The sequence below is a fragment of the Musa acuminata genome, chromosome BXJ2-4, assembly GCF_036884655.1.
Source record: "Musa acuminata AAA Group cultivar baxijiao chromosome BXJ2-4, Cavendish_Baxijiao_AAA, whole genome shotgun sequence".
NCBI lineage: Eukaryota > Viridiplantae > Streptophyta > Magnoliopsida > Zingiberales > Musaceae > Musa > Musa acuminata.
Genome location: NC_088341.1, coordinates 3,275,338 through 3,301,250, shown reverse-complemented (window position 1 = coordinate 3,301,250; position 25,913 = coordinate 3,275,338). Strand labels below are relative to the sequence as shown.

The 25,913-nt window shown below is 39.9% G+C and overlaps 5 protein-coding genes and 1 pseudogene across 7 annotated transcripts; 5 read left to right on the top strand and 1 right to left on the bottom strand.

Moving 5' to 3' along the window:
* LOC135609523 (large ribosomal subunit protein uL14x/uL14z/uL14y-like) lies at positions 1-2,755 on the top strand. The gene is made up of 4 exons (XM_065102873.1): positions 1-83; positions 182-466; positions 2,174-2,215; positions 2,480-2,755. Exons 1-4 carry the CDS (start codon positions 71-73, stop codon positions 2,560-2,562), a joined length of 423 nt encoding a protein of 140 aa, XP_064958945.1. The 5' UTR covers positions 1-70; the 3' UTR covers positions 2,563-2,755.
* A 3,728-nt stretch (positions 2,756-6,483) lies between these two features.
* LOC135609521 (probable CCR4-associated factor 1 homolog 7) lies at positions 6,484-7,673 on the top strand. Its single transcript, XM_065102867.1, has one exon. It carries the CDS (start codon positions 6,808-6,810, stop codon positions 7,615-7,617), a length of 810 nt encoding a protein of 269 aa, XP_064958939.1. The 5' UTR covers positions 6,484-6,807; the 3' UTR covers positions 7,618-7,673.
* Positions 7,674-7,816: 143 nt separating this feature from the next.
* LOC135609518 (aspartyl protease family protein At5g10770-like) lies at positions 7,817-9,332 on the top strand (annotated as a pseudogene).
* Positions 9,333-9,508: 176 nt separating this feature from the next.
* On the bottom strand, positions 9,509-15,149 carry LOC135609519 (E3 ubiquitin ligase BIG BROTHER-related-like). Its single transcript, XM_065102866.1, has 7 exons — positions 14,893-15,149; positions 14,485-14,776; positions 14,361-14,401; positions 13,396-13,437; positions 13,191-13,312; positions 12,993-13,101; positions 9,509-9,816 (listed from the first exon to the last, which is right to left on the bottom strand). Exons 1-7 carry the CDS (start codon positions 15,085-15,087, stop codon positions 9,769-9,771), a joined length of 849 nt encoding a protein of 282 aa, XP_064958938.1. The 5' UTR covers positions 15,088-15,149; the 3' UTR covers positions 9,509-9,768.
* Positions 15,150-15,826: 677 nt separating this feature from the next.
* On the top strand, positions 15,827-20,549 carry LOC135581812 (actin-related protein 2/3 complex subunit 3). Of its 3 annotated transcripts, none has more exons than XM_065102869.1 (5): positions 15,827-15,954; positions 16,367-16,421; positions 19,573-19,681; positions 19,783-20,052; positions 20,200-20,549. In XM_065102869.1, the coding sequence occupies exons 2-5, from the start codon at positions 16,419-16,421 to the stop codon at positions 20,340-20,342; spliced, it is 525 nt and encodes a 174-aa protein (XP_064958941.1). In that variant the 5' UTR covers positions 15,827-15,954; positions 16,367-16,418; the 3' UTR covers positions 20,343-20,549. The 3 variants fall into 3 exon arrangements, with proteins under 3 accessions (XP_064958941.1, XP_064958943.1, XP_064958944.1); XM_065102871.1 differs by having other exon boundaries at positions 15,875-15,974; XM_065102872.1 differs by lacking the exon at positions 15,827-15,954 and adding an exon at positions 16,013-16,103.
* A 951-nt stretch (positions 20,550-21,500) lies between these two features.
* LOC135609522 (probable CCR4-associated factor 1 homolog 7) lies at positions 21,501-22,707 on the top strand. The gene has a single exon (XM_065102868.1). The coding sequence runs from the start codon at positions 21,843-21,845 to the stop codon at positions 22,650-22,652; it is 810 nt and encodes a 269-aa protein (XP_064958940.1). The 5' UTR covers positions 21,501-21,842; the 3' UTR covers positions 22,653-22,707.
* The last annotated feature ends 3,206 nt before the right edge of the window (positions 22,708-25,913 follow it).

Sequence of the window (25,913 nt, the reverse complement as noted above, 5' to 3'; positions counted from 1 at the left end):
GAAAACCCTAGGGTTCCAAGTTTGCTTTACCAAGTGGTCTCTGCGGTGCCGTCCCGCGAGCTCTTCCAAGATGTCGAAGCGAGGTAACCTCTCCGTCTCCACCACTACTGCTAGATCCATCAATGGACCCTTCGCGATCCAGAATCTGTGGCGGTGTGAGATGTTTGATTGGGATTTGCAGGACGTGGAGGGACGGCGGGGAACAAGTTCCGGATGTCGCTGGCTCTGCCGGTGGCGGCGACGGTGAACTGCGCCGATAACACGGGGGCGAAGAACCTCTACATCATCTCCGTCAAGGGGATCAAGGGCCGCCTCAACCGCCTGCCCTCGGCCTGCGTCGGAGACATGGTCATGGCCACCGTCAAGAAGGGGAAGCCTGATCTCCGGAAGAAGGTCATGCCCGCTGTCATCGTCCGCCAGCGCAAGCCCTGGCGCCGAAAGGACGGCGTCTATATGTACTTCGAAGGTGCGTTGGTTGCTCTCGGTTTGCAATCTGTGACCCTTTCAATGCTCTTGGCCTATTGCACATATTAACTTGTCTGATAATATGGTGAATTGAGAATGCCTTTTGATGATTACATGTAGTAGGATGGATGGTATTGAGCTATTTCCATCGAACATCTCTTTTAGTATATAGGAACTCTTGTCTCCTGTTATGGATCGATCGAGAAATTTGAGATCATAGAAGCATAGTTCAGCTAGAGGTGCTAAGCACATCTCATTGTTGGTTTACTTGAAAAGTTTAGTTCAATCTTATGATTCATTCTCAATTAAGTTTGATCATTACCCGTAAAATTGGCAATAGTGCAAAATTTTGGGTCTTTAATTGGTCGAAAATTCATCTTATGTTGGAGAATAAGAATTCTCTGATCGTGTTCTGAAGGAACTGGCTGGTTTTTCTTAGGGCACTTAAGATGGTTGACAACTAAAAATGCACAGAAGTGCTCTTGAGCAAAGAGGGTCAATCTTATTCTGGTTCTTGGATTTGAAATAAATTATCAAGTTTTCAAGTCTTAATGCTCTAGAATTTTGAGATACTTGTCTAAACTGCAATTGCGTAGGTTCATGTAAATGAGCCTCCAAGTGACATCTGTTCAAGGTGATATTGGAATTCCTTTGTGATGGATGAGTAAAGTAGACTTCATCAGTAGGTGTCTGGTGCTCTCAAGGTTCTTTCTTGTATCTGCTGATGACACTCTCCCTTGCAAGTCTTTAGAAATCCTGGTTTCAATTCCTTGAAAGCTTCTCTTATCTTTGAGTCTGCAATGTTTGATCATTGTGATGTTGTTTATGTATATATCATATGCTTAAGTACTAAGTCATTTGGGATATTGTTGGTTTGGTTTTGCCAAGTCATTTTCTATAATTGTTATAATAGAGTTGTCAAAAGCGCTAGGTGCTGTAAAGCTCCAAGATCCCTTATTGCTTGTGGCACTCACTCGAGTAAATCATGTTTCATGTTCTCTCCCTCAGAAGAAGAGGGAGAGGGAAACCAAGAGTCAAGAGGTCAGCCGTGGCAGATTTCATTGGGAGGGGAGGGGCAGGGAGAACAGGATGGAAGAGAGGGACTAGGAGAAATACAGCGGACGAAGAGGGGAGATGCGGTGGCCGTGGAAAGTCAATAGTAGGGTAGAGCATAATTTTTAGGGATGGATGGGTGGGAGAATTAATTGGATCGTGTAGGGGGATTAGGTTTAGATTGGGTCAGAATTGGATTTGGAGAGGAGGGGATGAGGGGGAAATTAGGTTTGGATTCATTAGAGGAGTTTGGATCACTTGGCTTAACCGAGATGAGCACCTAGAATGTCCAGTGCTTCAACTACAGTGCTTGTCTCTGCGACACCAAGTTGAGGCATCTCACCTAGGGTCCATCGAGGAACTCATGCTTCGTCTCACTCGAGCGCCTAGGCGAGCGTGAACCACCTATTAACGTCGCTGGGTGATAATGATTTTGCATTTATTGTAATCCCTGTTCTCTACAATAGACCATTTCATCTCAAAATCGAATTGTTACTAAATAAGTTTGACAATTGACATTATCTTTCTTGAATTTTCTTAATATTCTACTGAGATAGCAGTAACTTGAGGGATTTTTGTAGTTGTTTTATATGCGATCCTACTTAGTTTTGCACACTTCAAGGTATCTTATGCTTTTACCCTTTGAATGATACAGATAATGCTGGAGTCATTGTTAATCCGAAGGGAGAAATGAAAGGTATGTATCATATTGTGGGTAATCTTTTCACTTTAAAAGTTAAAACATGACAAATCTAAGTACATAATTAAAAATAAGCCTCGTGTATTCTTAAATCTTTTTTGTGAAAATCTATAAGCGGTAATGTTATAAAAAAACCGATATATGGTTAGTCAAACTGCGATATCAATTTAATCTATAGTATTTTCAGGATCTCGCTCACATATGATCTTTGTTTTGAGTATTGGAACATAAACACTTTGTTAATCATCTTGACTATTACAGGATCTGCTATCACGGGACCCATCGGGAAGGAATGTGCCGATCTGTGGCCAAGAATTGCTAGTGCAGCAAATGCTATCGTGTAACGACTTAATGGTGCTTGAGATGAGCAACAGATGTTTTAGATTGCATCATATTTGTTCCAGAAATAGTTTGGTACACATATCGAATGGTTTGGTTATTAGTTGGCCGATGTCAACGAGAATTTCTTCAGACCCATTTTAAATTATGAACCATCCTCTTCTATTATTCATTGCAAGTGAAACCAATTCACCCGAATTATACTCTTGAAATGATCTTGTGATGGGTATTGGTTGCTTTCATAGGCAAGATAACATTTTGTTTTGTAGAATTCTATAGTGTCATTTCTCATAGTTTCTCCAACTATATTCTAATTCTAGACTTAAGATTGATTTGAGTGCACATCCTATTGCTTTCATCTTTATTCATTATCTTTGTTCAAATTATAGTCAATTTAGCACTCAAGTTATCAACACGGTTCGTGAAACATGCACGTTTCCACAAGTATATACGATAATTGAATCAAACTTAGATGGGTTCGAGTCTGGTCTGAGTCAATTCAACCAAAATATAATCTGATACAGGCCGTGGTGTTAAACGAAGGTTACATCGTTTATTTATCGGATCCAATCGGGGCTACTCTGACCCGATCCGTTTACAGGTCAAGCAAAAAGCGAGCACATACAGTATATGATTTGTCAAGAGTTGAAGGGTGTCGGAGCAAAATTACCTTTCCACCTTCTCCACCAAGTAAAGGAACGGCGCTCCGAACGTTCCCGAAGTTCTTGTTCCCGCTTCCTGCCCGTCGATATCTCTTCTGTCGTCGCTTGATCTCGTAAGCCCGAACTCGATCGAAGAAGGAAACGGTACCTCTTGTTTCTCCCTCTGCTCGATCGAAAATTTTCATATAAGATTATCTATTGGGGTGTTTCGTTCGATCTTGCTCTTGTTAGATCTGCTTCTGATCCTCCTATCTCAATTATATCTCTGGATCATGTGATAATTGATTTTTTTTTCGCTTAATAATTATCTGTTCATAGATTGGTACACATTTGGTTAGAGGATTTGTCCTATGCCTAGATTTCTTGCTCTTGCTTATGTTTGTGCCTTGAAATGAAGAGCAAAAGGGAAAGCAAAAGAGATGCCCAAGAGGAAATATGATGATGTTGCATATAGATTTTTTTCTTTTTTCAGAATTGTATTCGGAGACAGAACCAGGCTTGGATCCATGCTTTTGACAATGAGAGAGATTTGCTTATCCAGATTATTTATGTGATTTTTATGTGACTTTTAAAGGATAGTCAGTAAATGCATCAATTGTAAATGTAAGGCGATGCCTTTGGGCATGTCAAGAGATGGATTGAAATAGCTTGTTGGGCGAATTAGCAGCGGAAAACTCTTGTTCTGACAATAATAGTTGTAGATTTTGGCACTTTGTGTTTAGACACTGATAGATTAAAAAATGTTAAATTTGTTTACCAAATCATATTGGAATGTGAGTTTCATGGAACTAAATACTAAATTTGTTTGATTTTTTCAAAAGAAACCTCCTTAACCAAGAATCTGAAGTGTCAAAGAATGATTACATTAAGAACTGATGTTATTTTATGTATTGCAATGAGTTAAAAAACAGTGAATTGAGATTATCAACTTCAAGGTTACTTTACATGAGTGTGAAACAGGCAATGCCTGAGAGTGTATCATTCTAGTTCAAACACATAAAATGGTGGTACAGAAAATTCCTTGCCAATGCAGAAACTATTTATTATTTTTTTAACATTGTGAGACAGACAGTAGGCAGTATATGTGTGGATGTACCTGTGTTAAGGTAACTTGAGTTTGAAATATAAAAGTCACAGATTCACTAACAACTTTGAAAGATTTTAGTTGTTTTTAGGTTTCCGTGTCCCTGGAATCTTGATTAGTTAATGCATACTGGAAGTGTAATATGTACAGTACTCATAGTGTTGTGATAAAATGATATTTGACTCTTTAATAAAACCCTTTGGATGGAGAAACAATTGATGTGAACACTTGAAAGTGTTGTAAGGGTTACACGGTCAGACAACATGATGATCCTACAGTTAGAGAAGAAGAGGTATAAATTACTGAAGGGGAACTTCAGTTTAGAAGTAGCAAGAACACAATTTTCGTGACAAAAGAAACATAGGTAGCTTCTTTTACCATAACAACTAGCACTGAACTTTGTCATGGTGATAAGCTCTTTTATTTTTCAGATTCATCCTCATGGGAGATGGCTAAGTTTCTCCATTTTGGATCTTTGAATCTTGTTTAATGAACAAGTTGTTCTTTTGTTGCTGGTAATCACCATAATATTTAATGTTATACTGCTGTGGCAGGTTTATCATTCTAGTTTTGTTGATGAAGACGGGATAACGAAAGCCTGCGGTTGCCCCCTTCTTCCATTGAAAACTCATATTAAGGGTCCGGCTCCTGTCTCAGATCAAGGTTGGCTCATGTCCCTTAGTTGTTTGTAATATCTGAATTTTGTTCCGTGAGTTTTCACTCATTTAGCATTTACATCTTTCCAGACAAAATCAACATTGTTGATGAGGCAATAACTTTCTTTCGAGCAAATGTCTTCTTTAAAATTTTCGAGCAAATGTCTTCCAATCATTGTGGCTCTGAAACGGCTTGAGGGTTGCAGAAATCTTGCTGCGGGGACCAAAGCTATCATTAATTTGGGTTAAAACAAAGCTATCATTATTTCGTGTCATCATCTGATACTACATAGCAATTGGCTTAAAACAACTAACTCGAGTTCTTTTTTTATCTAAATACATAAATGTGCATATGGAACGTTCTTAACTATATTATTTAACATCAACATCAATTTGTGGAACTGCAGAGCTATTCAGGAACTATTCGAAGCAGATAAGAGAGGAGACAAGTGGAAGGCTGCCTAACTGTGCTTAACGGCCTAATGGCACCCCTAACAAGTGGTGGCTAGCTTTCGCAAAGATGAAGTTAATGAATATAGTTGTTCTCTAGTGTTTCGGCTTCGAATGCAATTTGTGAATGTAGCATGTGAACTGTAAAGCCATTAACCTGCTTTTCAGCCTCCCACAATTCGAATGGGGACTACACACTTGATGATATCTGAATTGTTGAGTGAACAAGCAGTATAGTAGTGGAATAAGAACGCTGGAATGAGCAAACAAGTCTTGTAAAAGAGGTCCTTAATGTCTTTGGTGTTAGTCTGAATTGGTCTTTGTTTGATCATTCTTTCTATTTCCATTTTGTCCAAATTGTCTCAGATCAACTAGAAAAGGATGACTCAATGGGCAAGACTCTTGATGATATTGACAAGATATTCCAAGGACAACCGAGACTTCTACACCTCAGCCTTGTGTCCTTCTCATTGATTTGATATAGATGCGTATTATGTTGACGTGTTTGCTTTCTCTAATTGGGTTGACTGTTTGCTTTCTCTCGTTGGTCTTCGTTTGATCATTCTTATGCCTTGTATCCTTCTCATTGATTTAAAATAGGTGCGTATTATGTTGACGTGTTTGCTTTCTCTAATTGGGTTGACTGTTTGCTTTCTCTCGTTGGTCTTTGTTCGATCATTCTTAAGCCTTGTATCCTTCTCGTTGATTTGAAATAGGTACGTATTATGTTGATGTGTTTGCTTTCTCCCATTGGGTTGACTTTTTTTTTTTTAATTTTGACTTGTGATATAGGATGATCGGCTACGTGGCCTTATTCTTCATGACCAAAGCATACGACAGTCTTCATGCTCAGTTTATGCGCAGGTATATATATATATATATACGCAGAATCTTGCCCCACATGAGTTACCAATGGGGCCCGATCCTATCACCAATCACGAGGGTTGCATATTTTGTGGGTGGGAAGAAAATAACTACGTCGGGCTTGTACCAGTTAACCAGTTCCGGCGGGACACGGCACGCCCATTCCTCCGCTCGCTCTCTCCTTAAAGCCACACCGTGGCATCCCAGCGAGCCGTGTAATCCGAAGAGGATGGCGGAAACGCGGTTCTTGTGGGCGGAAACGGTTCCCCTCTTTTCGTCACCGACACGAGAACTGTGAGGAACAGTTTTTCTCTTTCTGCCCTTTCCCCTTCAGCAACATCGATCGCCTTCAAGAACCCTAATCGTCCTCGTTCCCTCTTCCTTCCGATCGTAATTCGATCTACAAATAGCTTCGTCTTGGTCTCAGATCTCGTTCCCCTCTGCCAATTTAGGTTTCGATCCGCTTCCTTACCGAGATCTAGGATTTCTTATGCACCACCTCTTCCGTCCCGCAACCCACCCGATCCCTAACCTATGTCGAAGAGCGACGATGACGCCGGCGTCGAGATCCGCGACGTCTGGGCCGACAACCTCGAAGCCGAGTTCGCCGTGATCCGCGAGGTCGTCGACGACTTCCCTTTCGTTGCCATGGACACCGAGTTTCCGGGCGTCGCCATCCGCCCCCTTGGCGACTTCAAGACCGTAGCCGACAGCAACTACCACATCCTCCGCGCCAACGTCGACCTCCTCCACCTCATCCAGCTCGGCCTCACCTTCTCCGACGCCGAAGGTAACCTCCCGGCCACCGCCACCGGCGGCCGCCCCATCGTGTGGCAGTTCAACTTCAGGGAGTTCGACGTTGACCGTGACATCAGCAACCCCGACTCCATCGACCTCCTCAGGAAGTCCGACATCGATTTCAAGAGGAATCGGGAGCACGGGGTGGATGCCAACCGGTTCGCCGAGCTCTTCATGGCGTCCGGCGTTGTCCTCAATGATTCCGTCCGCTGGGTGACCTTCCACTGTGCTTACGACTTCGGGTACCTCCTAAAAATCCTAACTTGCCGTAGGCTTCCTGAGACCCGAGAAGGGTTCTCGGAGCTCATCAGGACGTTCTTCCCGGTCATGTACGACATCAAGCACCTGATGAGGTTCTCAAACAGCCTCCACGGGGGGCTAAACAAGGTAGCCGAGCAGTTGGAGGTCGACAGGGTGGGGACTTGCCACCAGGCTGGGTCAGATAGCTTGCTTACTGCTCGGGCGTTTAGGAAGCTGATGGAGAAGCACTTTGATGGATCAATAGACAGATATGCTGGGGTTATGTATGGTCTCGATATCGAATGACGATCGAAGTCTCTAATGAATCTGACAAAGGAAAAAATAAAGAACTCTGTTTGGTATGCGTTTGTGTTTTCTTCCCTATCCTTTTTAGCTCTATATATCGTCATCATCATCCTATGGCTTCATAAAATAAAATGGATATATATATATATATATATATGAAGTTGCTAAAATCAGATAAGTGTCAACATGTGATTATATAACATCTCAATTTGTTTTACATACAAAGTGAGTAAGAGTAATATTAGTTTATAAAAATAATGTATTCGATTGAGGTATAACGGGCTATACTAAGTCTTATCATTAAACTTAATTATGCTTAACTCATATGAGTCAGATCATACTCGATTATATGAGTTTGATCGTACCTTACAATATAGACTGATTGCTATATGACTACATGAGTTGGATTATTTGTGACTACATGAGCTAGATCATGTCAAGTTACATAGATTAGATCGTATCTTATTAGGATTAAATTATGTATTAAAAATATAATCTTTATTTTATCATGATGCACACATAAAAATGAAATGTTTAAAATTCACTATGTAAAATTCATATGAAGTAAATCAATTAATAATTAAATTGATTAGCAAATGACAGTCGTCGACTCTGGCGACGACCTCACCCGGGTCCAATGCAAGCCTTGCTCCCTCCTGCTACAGCCAACAGGACGCCTCTTCAACACCTCCGCCTCGCCTTCGTACCACAGCATCACCTGCAACTCCACCACCGGCTACTCCCTGCTTCAGGCGGCCACCGGGAAGGCCGGCGTCTGTGGCGCCGACCGGTCGACCTGCAACTACGCCCTCAGCTGCAGAGATGGCTCCTACACTCACGGCGTGCTGGGCCGCGAGAGGATCGACATCGGTGGGACGAGCATCGGGGGCTTCATCTTCGGCTGCGGCCTCCGGAACCTTCGGTCTCATGGGGCTCGGCAGGACTCAGCTCTCTCTGGTCTCCCAAACCACCTCTCAATTCGGCCGATTCTTCTCCTACTGCCTCCCCACAAGAATCCTCAACTCATCAAGATCCTGCTCTCTACAAGAACTCCACGCCGGTCTCGGACACTCGAATGGTATCATATCTCGGCAAGCGCCATTCTACTTCCTCAACCGCACCGGCGCGAGCATCGGCGGTGTGCCACTCGATGCCGCCGGTTTCTCCAACGGCAGAACCCTCATCGATTCGGGCACGGTGATCACCAGACGCTGAAGGCCGAGTTCGTGAGGCAGTTCTCAGGCTATCCGCCGGCGCCGAGCTTCTCAATCTTGGATACCTGCTTCAACCTGTCGGCATACGAGGAGGTGAAGGTTCCCCAAGGTGAGGTTTGGATTCGAGGGCGGCGCGGAGATTAACGTGGACGTCACCGGCATCTTCTACTTGGTGAAGAAGGACGCTTCTCAGGTTTGTTTGGCGATCGCTAGTCTTCAGTTCGACGGCCAAGTCGGCATCATCGGGAACTATCAGCAGAAGAATCAGAGAGTGGTGTATGAAGATACTGTGGCGTCCAGAATAGGCTGTGCTGAAGAGGCTTATAGTTGATCTCTGGATTGTTGATGACATGAAAAGCTCATGAGTGGGACACATTTGAATTAGTTCCAGTCGTGTGTGCATTGACATTGAGAAAGGAGACTATTGTGACTGCTGTTCTAATGTAATCTGGGATTGTAAGTACCTTGGTATTGTTCCGTGGATGAAGCTCTTCTTCTGCATGGCAAAGCCATTCTCCCCTCCCATGTCTTCCATGTTGCGAAGCCTTCCAATTACACAAAGATTTTAGGAAAACAAAATTACAAAAATAGATGGAGCAAGCCATTAATTTTGAGTTTTCGATTTGTGAAAAAAATATGATAATACCTGGCATCCACATCTCGAGTTTGATGGTCACTGAACTCAGAATTCCAGTTACAATTATGGATAACAATAATCGTACAATTTTGTGGTGTGTTGATTAGAACATCAAACAAGGAAAAGGTTTTACCACATTAAAGATGATAACGGGTTCCATTATACTGTAACATATATGGAAGTCGCACCAACTGCGATGCATTGATAGGTGGGACATCTTTATGGTGTTTTTCTATAGAAGTAATCTCCTTAAAAGCATCTCCAGAAGACGATGGTCTCTTCATCAGGTTATGCAGATCTCTACTTGTTCTCTGATGTTGATACCTCGGCGTTACAGGCAGGACATACCTACAGGAGAAAATACATTGGTGAGATTTCAATTATCTTTTGTTAGGAAAAATAGTACAAGCATCATTGTATCAATAAAATACCAGACCAAGAGCCAAGAGTATAGTAATAAAATTGGTGAGATCTCACTCATCCTTTTGTAAAAAAGAAAAATAGTACGAGCAACATTGTATCAATCGAATACCAGAAAACGAGCTAAGAGTACAATAATATAACTGGCACAGAGGCGACCCTCCCATCATAAGCAATGGTAGGTGGTAGGTCTTGTGGCACAAACTACAAGCTATCCCAACTTTAAATGAAAGTATACTATTGAACTATCCACACTAGAAGTTCAAATGAAGATATATAGCATTATCTAACAACTCTTGAATCAAGCGGCTACCTTGGTACTAATATTACTCCATCTATATACATGGTCTAGTATATTAAAGCCAACAAAAACACTAAGAAGTTCAAGCCAGCACCAAAATGGAAAAAAAAGTTACCAAAACTGATCCCCCACAATGTTAGGCAGATTGAGTGTGACAAATACATTCATGCCCTTTCTTTACTCAAGATCTCCATCCTCTTTAAAAAACTACTTGGAATCTATCCACGAATAGGAAATAAAATTTCGTCCAATGCTCCATCTTTACTGTAACCTGTACTGGCTCTAATGTGTAGTTAATTCATGCTTCTGTTAATTAAAATAACTCTGAAGATCCAAGAATGATACTAGATTTAAAACCAAACAAAATGCAGAAAAGAGAAAGGGGGAAGCTCCTCTTAAATTGAGAAAGATACGAATTCATAACTCACTAAATATAAAGTCTGAACTAAGCCGTAGCCCTTCATGGACCCAAAAGAGGGCCACCATGTACACAAAATGCAATAAAACTAGGCTGACGATTTAATGAAACAAAAAAGAGCAGGGGAAAAGAGCATGCAAGACAAGTTTAAGGAAAACAATGATCCAACATAATGTAGTGGTGTAAACTCAAAAATGAAAAGCATCAAGCTGACTCTGGCAGTATATTATGGTACACAGTGCAGATCAATAATCACAGTGAAAAAAAAAGCTGTAAAATGGAACTCCAATTTTAAATGTTGTTTATATAACACGGCATTTGTTCAGAAATGACTTTTCTGTGTTAAGAGTATCAGTTTCGAGAGATTTTTTGTTTTAGAATAACCAAAACAATAGTCTGCTTGAAATTAATTGGTTATAGAAAGGTTGTTCATAAAACTTCTCTCCTCAATTTCTTTACTGTCAAACATAAAAATAATGATTGATCATCCAAATGTTGTAGCTTGTAACCTACAGTTGTTTCCAAGATGTATTGTTCTGACAAAACCTACAGTTATGCCAATTCCTTATTGTTGTGGTGATTGCCTGTTTCAGTCATCATAAGTCTCTACCAAGGCTAAAACTCAGTAATGTTTTATCCTAAATTACTTGTCTCTATGAAAATTTAACAAAACCAAAACCAATCAAAAGCCTAAATTATTTCTGATATATATGATATGAGTAGTCAAACATCTCATTGAAGAAATTGATTATTCCATATATTACAGGTAATTAAAATTATGATTGCCAAATTGATTATTAAACAACAACAAACTCATAAGCCCCAACTATTTTGGGTCAACTACATTGATCTTTTATGAAAAAATTATACGTTTAGCTAAGTTCAAAATGCTTAAATCTTTATGTATAATTTCTATTAAAGTCCTTTTAGGTCTTCTTCTACCTCTCCTTGTATCATTGACATTAATCATTTTACCTCTTCTAACTACAGCATCTGGATATCTCTTAAGCACATGCCCATATCGTCTTAAACGATTTTCTCTTATCTTATCCACTATTAAAGCGATACGTATTTCTTTTCCTATCTTTTCTAAGAACTCCACACATTCATTTCAACATTCTCATATTGACAATGAACTTTTTATATATGTTGCTTCTTACTACCCAACACTCAAATTTATAAACCATTATTAGTCTCACAATTGCCTTATAATTTTTTTTTAAATCTTAAAGGTATCCAATGATCACACAAGACTCCTAATGCCTATCGCCATTTTAACAATTCCGTTTTTACTCTATGAATAATATTTTCATCGATCTCTGCATCTTATTAAATAATTGATGTAAGATACATAAAACTTTTACTAAAAGAGATTTCTTGTGCATCCAACTTAACTATATTCTCTTTTATATTCATAGAATCACTAAAATTACATTTTATATATTCAGTTTTAGTTCTACTTAATTTAAAACATTTAGTTTCTAAGGCTTGTCTCTATATATCAACTTTATAATTAATTCCACTTATGCTTTCATTAACTACGACAATATCATTAATAAAGAACATACACCAAAGAGGTCTATCATCTAAGTAACTAATAAGTTCATATAGTATCAATGTAATAAGGTAGGAATTTATTGCAGATCCTTAATATAATTCTATGCTAATAGGAAACTCACTAGATCCTTAATATAATTTTTAAACAAAAGCTAAGCTAGATTATGGTAAAGGCAGTAACTAAACTAAAGAATGTCGAAATTTAAGAGAAGGCTTGTCAGGCTCGATCTAAAATAATATTTAAAGAAGCTAGTTAGATGTCTTGTTCCAAGAAGACTTCAGATTTTGGCAGAGCAAGAAATGTAACAATATATGAAATATAATATTTGAAAACATCATTCCTTGAACTTATTGCAAAATATGAGTCTAAACATTATATAAGGTACAATAAGGTGTACACATCAGCAATGAACTCATATGTAACTAATAGAAATTTTACAAATTGTCAAGGATTCTGTAACCATACATAGCCTATTAGAAGAATCCTGTATTGTTAGAAAAATTATGCTCCCAATAATAAGCAGATAAGTGGAACCAATCTAAGAACAAAACTATACATTCTAATGAACCTATATGTCTATTTATAGCTAGATACAAAACTAATTACCAAAATTGAATCTCAGACATCAGAAACTTCAAATTTCCTCCAGAATATGACGAATTATTATCAAATAATCCAGACTCAAATAAAAACACATGGTACATAAGAAAGTGACCACCCTGGTTTTGTTATTTATGCAGATTCTAATGCAAGCCTGATTCATCAGTAAATAACTTCAAACATTGCTGAACACACAACAAAGCCCTATCATTTTTCTAGAGTGTTACCTTGTTTATTTGTAGCCACTTGTTTATGCATTCAAAGTGATATCTGTGCTTGCAAGAAAGCAGCATCAAGGAATCACCATCCTCATACTCCAGCCGGCATATGACACATCTGTGGTTTTCATTCAATTGTTGCGTAGACAAATTTCAAGTCTTATATAAATGAATAATGCTAGAAGCCTGAGATATATGTATGCATACTGTTCAGCATTGCTGTCTTGGACATTGTTTGCCGTGTAACTTACTAAAGGCAAAGCGGATATTTTGTCAACCGAAAGGCCTCTATTTTCAGTTCCAACTACCTCGCCTAGTGCAATTAGTTCCTGAAGAAGAAGAAAAATCAAAGTCCAACTTAAATGAAGTTTTATAAGAGGGGCAAAGTTTTTGGAGGCAAAAGATCACTTGCCTCATATGAGTATTCATCTGGATCAACCTCTTGCCAGGCATCCTGAGATAGAATATGTAATATGTAAGACAATTTCATAAGTCTTTTATTAAATTACAAGCATCTTTCCACTAAAAAAGCAAAATTTGATTAAATCATTTCTTTCGTTTCTTATAAAAATCTAATTTGAATTAGAGTTTGGCTGTTTATGTTGTACAATGATAAATTTTGATGAGAAAATAAAAAATTCAAGTAATTAGTGTGGTAAGTATAAACATCCGTAATTGTGGTTTGTGAAACAGGGCAAAAACATATGATTTCACATCCATCCTTACATATTGAGCACAAAAAATACGCATGTCACAGGTATGTTTTTCTTTGCGCCACATCCTTATTCAGGGCTGGTTTTCTCTTATCAAAAGCCAGTTAAAAACAATCAATTAAGATTTACTGATGGAGTGTGATGGGCATAAAACTTGAGTTTTAGTCAGCTTGAATTATATCCAGAAGCAGCTGTTGCAGCTCACAATGTTCAAACACCAAAATCGCAGGATCCAACCTCATAAATTTTATTCAATTTTACAGACCAAGCAATCAAAGACAACCAAAGTTCAAATCAAATGTTTAAAGTAATTAAACACAATTTCTCATGGCAAACCAACTCAAGGGGTCACGGTTTCTCTTATAAAGAAGCTAGACGTCTAAAATTTAGCAATTTATTAGCAATTTAAATGAAAAACATCTAACAGAAATACAACTATACATAGAAAGCATTGCAAAACAGTGAGAAATAGTAGAATGAATTAAAACAAAGATTGCTTAAGTATCCAAAAAAAGATGAGGTAGAAACAAAATAGTGGGGAAAACTACAAGGCATGTTTGTTATTCAAACGACAGCATATGGAAGTCTAATTTGCACTTCATAATCAAGTTAATGAATTTATGAGAGTGATGAAACAGTGGTATAGGAAAAATTGATATCTCACTTGAGAGTTGTTGCCATAATCATCATGATCATCTGACACCCCTGAAAAGAAACAAACAGTCAATTCAAGATCCAATATACCGAAATCCAACAGATAGTAATGACTCAAAGCAGCATTCTCTAACATTCATTTAATCCTGCGAGGGCCATCAACCGAACAGCCACCTCCTGCTCCTCAGAATCCTGCAGCGCCATTGTGAATGCCTCATCGTCAACATCAGGATCATTAGCATCGAAAGCATCATGGTCGTAGTCGCTCCCCTCGATGTTCCCCGCGTCCTCCTCGATCACATGGTCCGGCTCGTCTCCCACGCCCTCCTCGACTTCCTCCTCCTCATAATCGTAGCTATCGGCGTCGGAGCTCTCGTAATCACTGCCGTCGACACCGTTCATCCTCAGCAATGCGTAGGCCCTCTCCTGCACCCAACCGCCAACATCAAAAGAACGCCTAAACCCTCATTCCCGACCCCATAACACGATTCGAGCATAGAGGAGCAGGAGGAGGAGGAGGAGGAGGTCCAGTGATGAGGTGCCTGTTCTTGAAGCGCGCGGGCAAGAGCTAGGTCAGCATCGACCTGGCTGAGGCTGGTGAAGGGCCTGCGGGCGGAAGGCGGCGGAAGCGGTGGCGACGTCGCCTCCCCGGATAGCGGTGCGTCCCCGGCGAGCGGTGGAGGAGTCGGAATCGGGTTAGGGTTCCCTTCGTCCGTGTCGTGTTTACCTCCGGCCATTATGACGCCGCCGAAGAAACGAAGGGAGAGCGGAGAGAGACTAAATAAGAGGCGTGTCGTGAGACGCGGTTCAGCTGCGGTGGAAGTCATTATAAAATTTTATTATGTAAATACTTTTCCACTCGTTTAACTGTACTTGTCTCGATTACCCACATTTTGATTGGTAGTATGAAGGGTTGCACCGTAAGTTTCACGAAGCACGTAGTTGAAGAGACAGGTAAATATATGGGTAATACAAACTTGGAGGTGTCATGTATAAAAAAAATTAATTATCTTTCATGAAGATTTAATAAATAGATAATTTCCACGTATCTCAGAGAATACATAAGCAGAATTAAATTATATAATTATATGATTAATAAATATAATATATATATATATAATATTAATAAAAATACTAACTAACAAAAATCTTGCCATCATCATAAGGTCCTGACTCAAATAATATGAACTAACTTTTCTCTTAAAAAGGCAGTAATCCAAACCCATATATAGAGCACAACTAAGTTGATGTCGTAATTACCAATCAATCAAACAATATTATATGAATATATGTACATATAAAATAATAAGTTTACATGTCCCATAGCTTACTTACATTTATGTCTTCTCGTGACGGGCTGGACCGGATTGGATCGAATGTATCCGTTAAAGTGATGCGATCAGTTCAGAGTGTGGGTCGGATAAGATCCCAAGATCCGACCCGTTTTCCTCTCGTCCTATAGATCCGGTATGCTGATCCGTTTCTCTCGTCCTCGCGGCGTTCGATTCCCCTCTTTCCGCCCCTCGATTCCCCTCTTTCCGCCCCTGTTCTTCTATCCTTCGACCGAATGCCGCTGGAACCCTAGATTCAGATCTGAAGCCCAGGTCACTTCTCCCTCTTTCGCGTTCGTTCTTGATCTCTATTCATCTTTTGGCGTCCGTCATGAGTGTTCTCTTGAATGTGTCGTTTTTGTGTGTGGATCTGGCGGCCGCAGTTAGATCTCATGTTATATCGCTTGGGTCGATGCATACTGGTAACTAGTTTATGTCGGAAATATCATGATTAGATCCAAAATTTCGTCTCTTTGTTAGATCTGCTACCATTCTCGATTGCGATATGTAAAATCAGTAAATTGGCTTGTTGTCAGCTTGTAAAGAAGTGAAAATATGGGATGTGAAATGAAAGTTCAGATGTTCCCTGTGTGATCTTTCTCATTTTTCTGATGTACATGTTTTTCCAAGATTTCATTCTGCGTTTATAATGGTTTAACATCATGTTACATTTTTCTTTTGACAGACTGTGTTAATCGGACTAGTTCTAGTTTGGCTGGAGTTCAGACTGGTACAAAATGGTATGTACTTTAGTCTTGCTCTTGAATTTTCTTTTTAGATCTTATGATCTATTGATGCAAGGTAACGCTTGTGTTGCTCTGTCTTTGTTGTGCTACCATGTATTTAAGCAACATCTGGAATATAATTTTATTACATGGATTGATTTTTGCAACTTGATCTTAACCATTAGCTGGTAAAACATTTCAAACCACTTTTTGGACTGCTTACTTCAATAACAAAAATGATCTTTTGAATCAACTAGATTTGATTTACTTCAATAACATATCATCTTTGATTTGTTATACTGTCTAGATTGAGTCAATTACAACCAAGCTACCCTGAGTCAGCAAAATTCTCCATTGATGTTTTTTTTTGTTGTTGCAATTATTCATCGATCCAGGAATGATGTACATCTTCTGGTTGAGAGGAACTGGGCATTGAAACACTGGCTTATAATAAATATCTAAAATAATGATGATAGGAGTGTAATTACTTGAGCCTTGTTGATCTCTTGTCTGTCCTCTACTATCTTTCTTTATGATGTCAGAAAATTTTTGATGATGTTGATCATAAATACTTATTGTTTAATCTCCTTCCATTAAATTATTTGTTTCTGTGGCTCATCTGATGGCCAGGACTGCATGAGGAGGACTGGTTCTGTAAATTTATGCTTTTCTAGAGAATTTGATTTTGGATTATGTGTTTAAAGTTGTTACATTAGCCAGTGAAGTCACCGGGTGCCCACCTAGGTGTCCGAGTGAGGTGAAGCTTAGGCTTGAGTGCCTGCCTATTGGGTTGGGCAGGTGTGACTTCACTCATGCGCGGCCTAGGTGCTTGATCGCCTAGTTCAACTCAGGCCAAGTCGAGCCTGAGTCGAACTAAACAATCCTATTTGGTTCAATTGAACCAGTTAATCTATCAAGCCTGAGTCAACGACAGCGAAGTTTGATTGAAACCACGCACGAGCTGTGCCCTAACGCAGAAGACCCTTTTCCCACTGTGTTTATGGACAGTGGCGGAGTTCCTCCCATCGGTGAACGACGGTAGCAGCGGCAGCGACGATGTCTTCCTCCAGCAGCAACGGCAGTGCCCGAGGGCAGCGTCTTCCTCCGACGACATCTTCTTCTGACGGTAGCGTCAACGACTTCTTCCCCTCCCTCTCGGAATATCTCTCTCTTTCTCCTCCTCCCTCCTCCCTCCTCCCTCCTACCTCTACCCTGTTCACCGCAGCCCTCCTTTGTTCACCACAACCACTTCCCTCTTCCCTCTTCCCTGTTCGTCGCTCCCTTCTTTCCCGTTCACCGCAGCTTCTTCTCTCTTCCCTGTTCATCGCTGCCTTCTTCCCCATTCACCGCAGCCCTCCTACATTCACTACAGCCTCTTACCTCTTCCCTCTTCCTCCTTCATCGCTGCCTTCTTCCCCGTTCACTGCTGCCACTTCATTGCTGTTTGTCAATTTAAACTTAGAACAGCTGCCTGCTTTGCTGTTTGTCTATGTTTGTGAGAACAGCAGTTGCCTGCTATAGAGAATCAGTAGTAAAATGTCGATTATTATTGTTATTGCTATAGTGATTAGTGCTACCTTTTAGTGTTTTGGATTGTCGCTGCAGCTTTGAAATCTTGAATCATGGTTACAATAGGTAGCATTTCAGATGAATTGTCAGTAAGAAACTCAGAAAAGGGTCCTACATGGAAGTATAAATATTTCAAGGACACAAAGGATCCCAGTGTCGTTTCTTGTATGTTTGGTGATAAGACAATAAAAGGTGCTATCTATCGTGCAAAACAACAAGTCAGAAATTTTAAAAATGCATATGCATAGATGTGGTTTATTTTAAAATGTAAAAGGTTCCTACTTCTTTTTGTAGTTCTGCCAAGAGGAAGACCCAAGGAACCAACTTTATAAGCCTTTCTTGGATTTGTGTGATTATTTGATTGTAATGATTTAAGGAATTTTTGGAAGTTAGAGCTGAATATTTAGGCTGGGCTGTGATTTGGTTATTAAATAAGAAGAAAATCATTTCCATATATACGAGTTTTACTCTTGGATGGAGTGAATGAGTTTTATCCCCCTTAGGTTTTGCAACTATTGTGATATTGTTGCTAAATAATGGTGTAGAAAAACACTGCCTTGCTTTGGGTGTTTTGGAATAGAAAGGTTCTTACCTCAAGGACTTGTTATGAAAAATAAAGTGTAGTTTCTGAATCTGCACATACATTTACCAAATCATATTGGAATGTGAGTTTCATGGAAGTAAATACTAAATACTAAATTTGTTTGATTTTTTCAAAAGAAACTTCCTTAACCAGGAATCTGAAGTGTCAAAGAATTATTACATTAAGAACTGTTGTTATTTTATGTATTGCAACGAGTTAAAAAACAATGAATTGAGATTATCACCTTCAAGATTACTTTCCATGAGTGTGAAACAGGCAATGCCTGAGAGTGTATCTCGCTAGTTCAAACACATAAAATGGTGGTACAGAAAATTCCTTGCCAATGCAGAAACTATTTATTAGTTTTTTAACATTGTGAGACAGACAGTAGGCAGTATATGTGTTGGCTGAGATGGAAAACTTTTTCTGTGTTGACATCTTCGGGGGTGTCAAACTCATGGATGTACCTGTGTTAAGGTAACGTGAGTTTGAAATATAAAAGTCACAGATTCACTAACAACTTTGAAAGATTTTAGTTGTTTTTAGGTTTCCATGTCCCTGGAATCTTGATTAGTTAACACAAACTGGAAGTGTAATATGTACAGTACTCATAGTGTTGTGATAAAATGATATTTGACTCTTTAATAAAATCCTTTGGATGGAGAAACAATTGATGTGAACACTTGAATGTCTTGTAAGGGTTACATGGTCGTACAACATGATGATCCTGTAGTTAGGGGCGAAGAGGTATAAAGTAGAAACTACTCAAGTAGAACTTTAGTTTACAAGTAGCAAGACCACAATTTGTGACAAAAGAAACTTAGGTAGCTTCTTTTACCATAAAAACTAGCACTGAACTTTGTCACGGGGATAAGCTCTTTTATTTTTCAGATTCATCCTCATGGGAGATCGCTAATTTTCTTTATATTGGATCTTTGAATCTTGTTTAATGAACAAGTTGTTCTTTTGTTGCTAGTAATCACCATAATATTTAAGGTTATCCTGCTGTGGCAGGTTTATCATTCTAGTTTTGTTGATGAAGAAGGGATAACGAAAGCCTGTGGTTGCCCCCTTCTTCCGTTGAAAACTCATATTAAGGGTCCTGCTCCTGTCTCAGATCAAGGTTGTCTCATGTCCCTTAGTTGTTTGTAATATCCAAATTTTGTTCCAGACCAAATATCTAGTATGTGAGTTTTCACTCATTTGGTATTTACATCTTTCCAGACAAAATCGACATTGTTGATGAGGCAATAACTTTCTTTCGAGCAAATGTTTTCTTTAAAAATTTTGACATCAAGAGTCCAGCTGACAAGCTCCTTATCTACTTGACATTTTACATCAATGTGGCTCTGAAACGGCTGGAGGGTTGCAGAACTCTTGCTGTGGGGACCAAAGCTATCATTAATTTGGGCCTAGAGAAGGTTCCTGTGCCTGGAGAGCCAGGTTTTCCTTTTCCTGGTCTTTTTTCCGTTCCACAGTCTCAGGATGAAGCAGGTATTATTTCTTGTCATCATCTGATACTAAATAGCAATTGGCTTAAAACAACTAACTTAGGCTCTCTTTTATCTAAATACATAAATGTGCATATGGAACTTGCTTAACCATATTATTTAACATCAAAATCAATTTGTGGAACTGCAGAACTATTCAGGAACTATTTGAAGCAGATAAGGGAGGAGACAAGTGGAAGGCTGCTTAACTGTGCTTATAGGCCTAATGGCACCCCTAACAAGTGGTGGCTAGCTTTCGCAAAGAGGAAGTTCATGAATATAGTTGTTCTCTAGTGTTTTGGCTTCAAATGGAATTTGTGAATGTAGCATGTGAACTGTAAAGCCATTAACCTGCTTTTGATCCTCCCACAATTCAACTGGGGACTGCAAACTTGATGATATCCAAATTGTTGAGTGAACAAGCAGAGTATAGTACTGGAATAAGAACGCTGTATGCAAACAAGTCTTGTAAAAGAGGTCCTTAATGTCTTTGTTTGGTCATTCTTTATATTTCCATTTTGTCCAAATTGTCTCAGATCAACTGGAAAAGGATGGCTCAATGAGCAAGACTCGTGTCGATATTGACAACATATGGAGTGTCCAACGACAACCGAGACTTCTACACCTCAGCCTAGGTACGCATTATGTTGATGTGTTTGCTTTCTCTGGTTGGGTTGACTTTTTTTTCAATTTTGACTTGTGATATAGGATGATCCGCTACGTGGTCTTATACTTCACGACCAAAGTGTACAACAGTCTTCATGCTCATTTTATGCACAGGTAAACTTTTTTTTTGTAATTGAAGAAATCTTCATCACATTGCAGTAAGACCTATGACCTGTGTAACGATATAATGTCTACCATGCCTAGTAACTTAGATCAATCCTTTTTCTTACTCAAAAAAACTTGATCCATGTATGGTAGTGGATTATGGTTGGAGTAATGCATTTCTTGGGTGCGTTTGTGCCTTCTGCAGGTTGTATACTGCACCAGAATGCCACCAAACGCAAACCTTCGGTGTGTTGATGAATGAAGTTAACTCGCACATGCGTCGGACCAAACGCCGCCTTCTTCCTCTTCGACGCGTACAAAGCGCAGATGCGCGCCATGTCACATGCACGCACCCATTAACATCCGTGGCCTGTTTCGCTTCTTATTAAGAGTGGGCCCCCCTGGCTGGTTGGCAAATTATTGCTCACGAACGAAACTTACTTTAGTTACGCATGCAGTTGTACCGCTTCGTGCTACCAGCCATATGATTAAGCAGAAAGTTCCGCCACATGAGTTACTGTGGGGCCCGGTTCTCCCACCAATCACAATGGTTGTATACATTGTGGGTGGGAAAAAAAATAACTACGTCGGGCTTGTACCAGTTAACCAGTTCCGGCGGGACACGGCACGCCCATTCCTCCACTCGCTCTCTCCTCTTTAAAGCAGTGCCGTGGTATTCCCAGCGAGCCGTGTAATCCGAAGAGGATGGGGAATGCACGTTTGTTGTTGCTCGCTCTTCCACAGTCGTTTCCCCTCTTTTCGTCACCGACACGAAACTGAAACTGTGAGGAAAAGTTTCCTCTTTCTGCCCTTTCCCCTTCTGCTACATCGATCGCGTTCAAGAACCCTAATCGTCCCCGTTCTCTCTTCCTTCCGATCCTAATTCGATCTACAAATAGCTTCGTCTCGGTCTCAGATCTCGTTCCCCTCTGCCAATTTAGGTTTCGATCCGCTTCCTCACCGAGATCTAGGATTTCTTATGCACCACCTCTTCCGTCCCGCAACCCACCCGATCCCTAACCTATGTCGAAGAGCGAAGATGCCGCCGGCGTCGAGTTCCGCGACGTCTGGGCCGACAACCTCGAAGCCGAGTTCGCCGTGATCCGCGAGGTCGTCGACGACTTCCCTTTCGTTGCCATGGACACCGAGTTTCCGGGCGTCGCCATCCGCCCCCTCGGCGACTTCAAGACCGTCGCCGACAGCAACTACCACATCCTCCGCGCCAACGTCGACCTCCTCCACCTCATCCAGCTAGGCCTCACCTTCTCCGACGCCGAAGGTAACCTCCCGGCCTCCGCCACCGGCGGCCGCCCCATCGTGTGGCAGTTCAACTTCAGGGAGTTCGACGTTGACCGTGACATCAGCAACCCCGACTCCATCGACCTCCTCAGGAAGTCCGACATCGATTTCAAGAGGAATCGGGAGCACGGGGTGGATGCCAACCGGTTCGCCGAGCTCCTCATGGCGTCCGGCGTGGTCCTCAATGATTCCGTCCGCTGGGTGACCTTCCATTGTGCTTACGACTTCGGGTACCTTCTAAAAATCCTAACTTGCCGTAGGCTTCCTGAGACCCGAGAGGGGTTCTCGGAGCTCATCAGGACGTTCTTCCCGGTCATGTACGACATCAAGCACCTGATGAGGTTCTCAAACAGCCTCCACGGGGGGCTCAACAAGCTAGCCGAGCAGTTGGAGGTCGACAGGGTGGGGACTTGCCACCAGGCTGGGTCAGATAGCTTGCTTACTGCTCGGGCATTTAGGAAGCTGATGGAGAAGCACTTTGATGGATCAATTGACCGATATGCTGGGGTTATGTATGGTCTCGATATCGAATAAGGATCGAAGTCTCTAATGAATTCGACAAAGGAAAAATAAAAAACTTTGTTTGATATGCGTTCGTGTTTTCTTGCCTATCCTTTTTACTCTATATATCATCCTCACCATCATCATCATCATCATCTACTATGACTTCTTTGCTTTCCTGAGATTCTGCATTTATATTGCGTGCTCTGTCAGTGAACAAAATGCTGCAATAGCTTTTAAGAGTGATATCATTTGTTGAGCATGCCAATTTATTGGTTCTTGTATCTTTTATAGGCAGGTAGATTTTTCCATGGCAATTATGGTACATAATCTGGATCCTTTTGTCTTTCTTTATCCCATATGTTCTTGTTTCAATTTTTAGATAAATGGATGATGCATGTAATATAAAATTTAGACTAATCGGTTATCTGTTTACGAATGATTGAAATCATTGCATAGTTTATCATATTCTGATGAGGTTAGTTGACTTTTTGAAGTGAATTTGTGCAACTTGTGGCTATTTCAAATAAAATAGAGTTGGGCTTGCCTCAACTGGAAATTCATATTGATGTTCCACTTGATAGATGACAAAATTGACCATGTGACATTGACACATGGACATCGGTACAAGTTGCGGCACTTGTTGCATGCATCATCAACCATGTTGTCGGCTACAATCACTACCTTTGGGGTCATAATGCCATGTCACTCACCACTTTGGTTATGCCACCTCCTTGGTTGAACCACCACCCTAGACGTGGTTAGGCCATGTCATTTGTCACCTTTTTATCTTTTTCTAGAAAGGATAAGTAGTGTAGGCAGGATTTGAGCCCAAGATGTTGCAACAAATGTCATCTGTCACTTTGGTAACAATTATGTCATCTTAATGATTGGATGATCACCCCATGAGTAGTTAGATCATGTCATCCACCACCTGAGTAGTTATGTCACCTCAGAGCAGTTAGGCCATATCTTAAGGCCTCCATAATAACTTCTCCAACTCCAACGGTCCTTATCATGAATGGTCTCCGGCTAATTATATATTACCCCCTTTACTTGGATCATATTAGCATTCGTAATTCCTATACATAAAAAATTTACATTGGGATCTTTATAATTCTGAAAGTGAAACAAATAACCTCATTTGTCCTAACATCTTTAGCTGCATCGACAGAGGATCGACGCGAAAGTGATGGACAAAAGGATAATTTCAATATCCCTTCTGAATCTAACACGTGGGATGTTGAAATTATCTTTTTACAAGTAAAGTCGTTGGAAACGAAAAAGATGTTGAAATTATCTTTTTTTCCATCACTTTCATATCGATCCAGCATGTAGTGTAACTTGTTGTGTTTTCCATTAATACAGCTGACGACATCAGGGCAAATGAGATTATTTGTTTCAATTTCAGAGCTATAGGGATCCCAATATAAATTTTTTAAGTATAGAGATCGCGATGCTAATAGGGTCCAAGTACAGGAGGTAATATGAAATGTAGCGACTACTCAGACCCACATCGGCGAACCATCCTTGTCATTCTTTCAACATCCAAGTAAGATAAGCTTTGACCATCTCGAGTTGGAACCAAGTCAGGTGGTCCTCTAGCATCGTGATCGACTTTGAGGATAACACCACCGATGAACAAATGTGTGTTATATAAGTTGACTTACCTAGAATTATCATCCAACATATCCGGTTTTGACTTTTTGATACTCATGTAGTTCCTAATATATTTCTTCTTCTTTTTTCGGTTTTTATGATTTAGTTTCTAGTATGGTCATTGGAGATGCAATTAGTTTCTTGTAGTGTTCTAAAGCCTGTTGTGTATGGCCTCTCTGTATATGGTAAATTGTGTCTCAGATGTTTATGACTGTTTGCTGAATGAGGAGCATCCATCAATCTATGTCTAAATACATTTATTGATCTGGATATCTGCCTTGATCCAATACTTGAGAATCCGTGAACAAAATTTAATATTTTTTCTTCTTATGACTTACTTGATTATAGAACATGGAGGTCTGCAGAAAGAAGATCCAAGAGTATGTTGTTGAAAGGTAAGTTCGACTAACAGCTTAACAGGTTTATAACTGCAATCTATGCTGTCAACTATACAAAGTGAGTTTCTGAGATTCTATAGGAGAAAGACACATTTAAGAAATTGGGGAAAAGTGAGCTTCCTGATATGAACAAGTTTGCAATGCACACATACAGAGTTTGCTACTGATCATATGATTAGGGATCTGCTGGTATAATGTACCCATCTGCTGCACCATCTTTTCTGAATCATAGAGGTAAGTTTGTATGCTACATCGAGTAGTAAACATTATATTCAGGAATGTCTTTGAATTTAAAGTGTGTTATTTATCCACTTTGATCTTATCATCATTTTTTGTTTTCTTCTCTAGATTTTTCCCTTTGTCCCCCTTAAGTTCGATGCAATATAATTCTTTTGCTCATGAGTGTTCCAGTTGCTTAAATTGTTGGATGTGCATGTGGAACATGCTGTCTCAGCTGGCTAAGTTAGCACCTAAAGATCTTTTGTTTTGCTTATTTCTTGATATCATGTGGAACATGCATGGTTTTGTATCTCTGCCTTGGGAGTGGAGAAGATCATTTCTTTGAAGATGTTACTTTAACTAGAATAAAGATCAGTAAGAAAACTGCAAATTATGATTATAAACAATTTATAGTTAGAAAGAATGTCTGTTGCTACGTTACGACGCCAAGGTTAGATTAAAATTATGAAATCTCATCTGATCATATCTTTATATAGATCGGCCACAGGACAAATGTCTAAACCCACCCATATCAGTTATATCCATCATCGAACTAGCATCATCGATATCCACACCATCAATCATTGATACCCATGCATATTTTGATGTATGTTCAAGAAAACGATTGATGTTTCAAAGGTTTCTCTAATTCCTTCCGGTCTCTTTTTTTTTTTTATTTGATATTTTGCATAAAATTGTGAAAACTACATGATGAGGTCAATGCTGGACATACATGGAGATCAATGCTGAGCTTTAGCAGAATACAGGAAATATGTTTTCTCCGTAGATGTAAAGTCATTCGGACATAAATTGCAGTTCATCACACTATAATTAAACTGAAATCGTCGTAAGGTCTAAATTTTTCCCACAGATGATTGTGGAAGATAATTTTCATAGGAAACTTACATGTCAATTGCTCTATTCTCATATGGACAGCAATAAGACTTCTTTGCACTACAAAATTATCTGTTAACTAATATAAAATGCTTATAAACTACCTCATAAATTGACAAAAGCA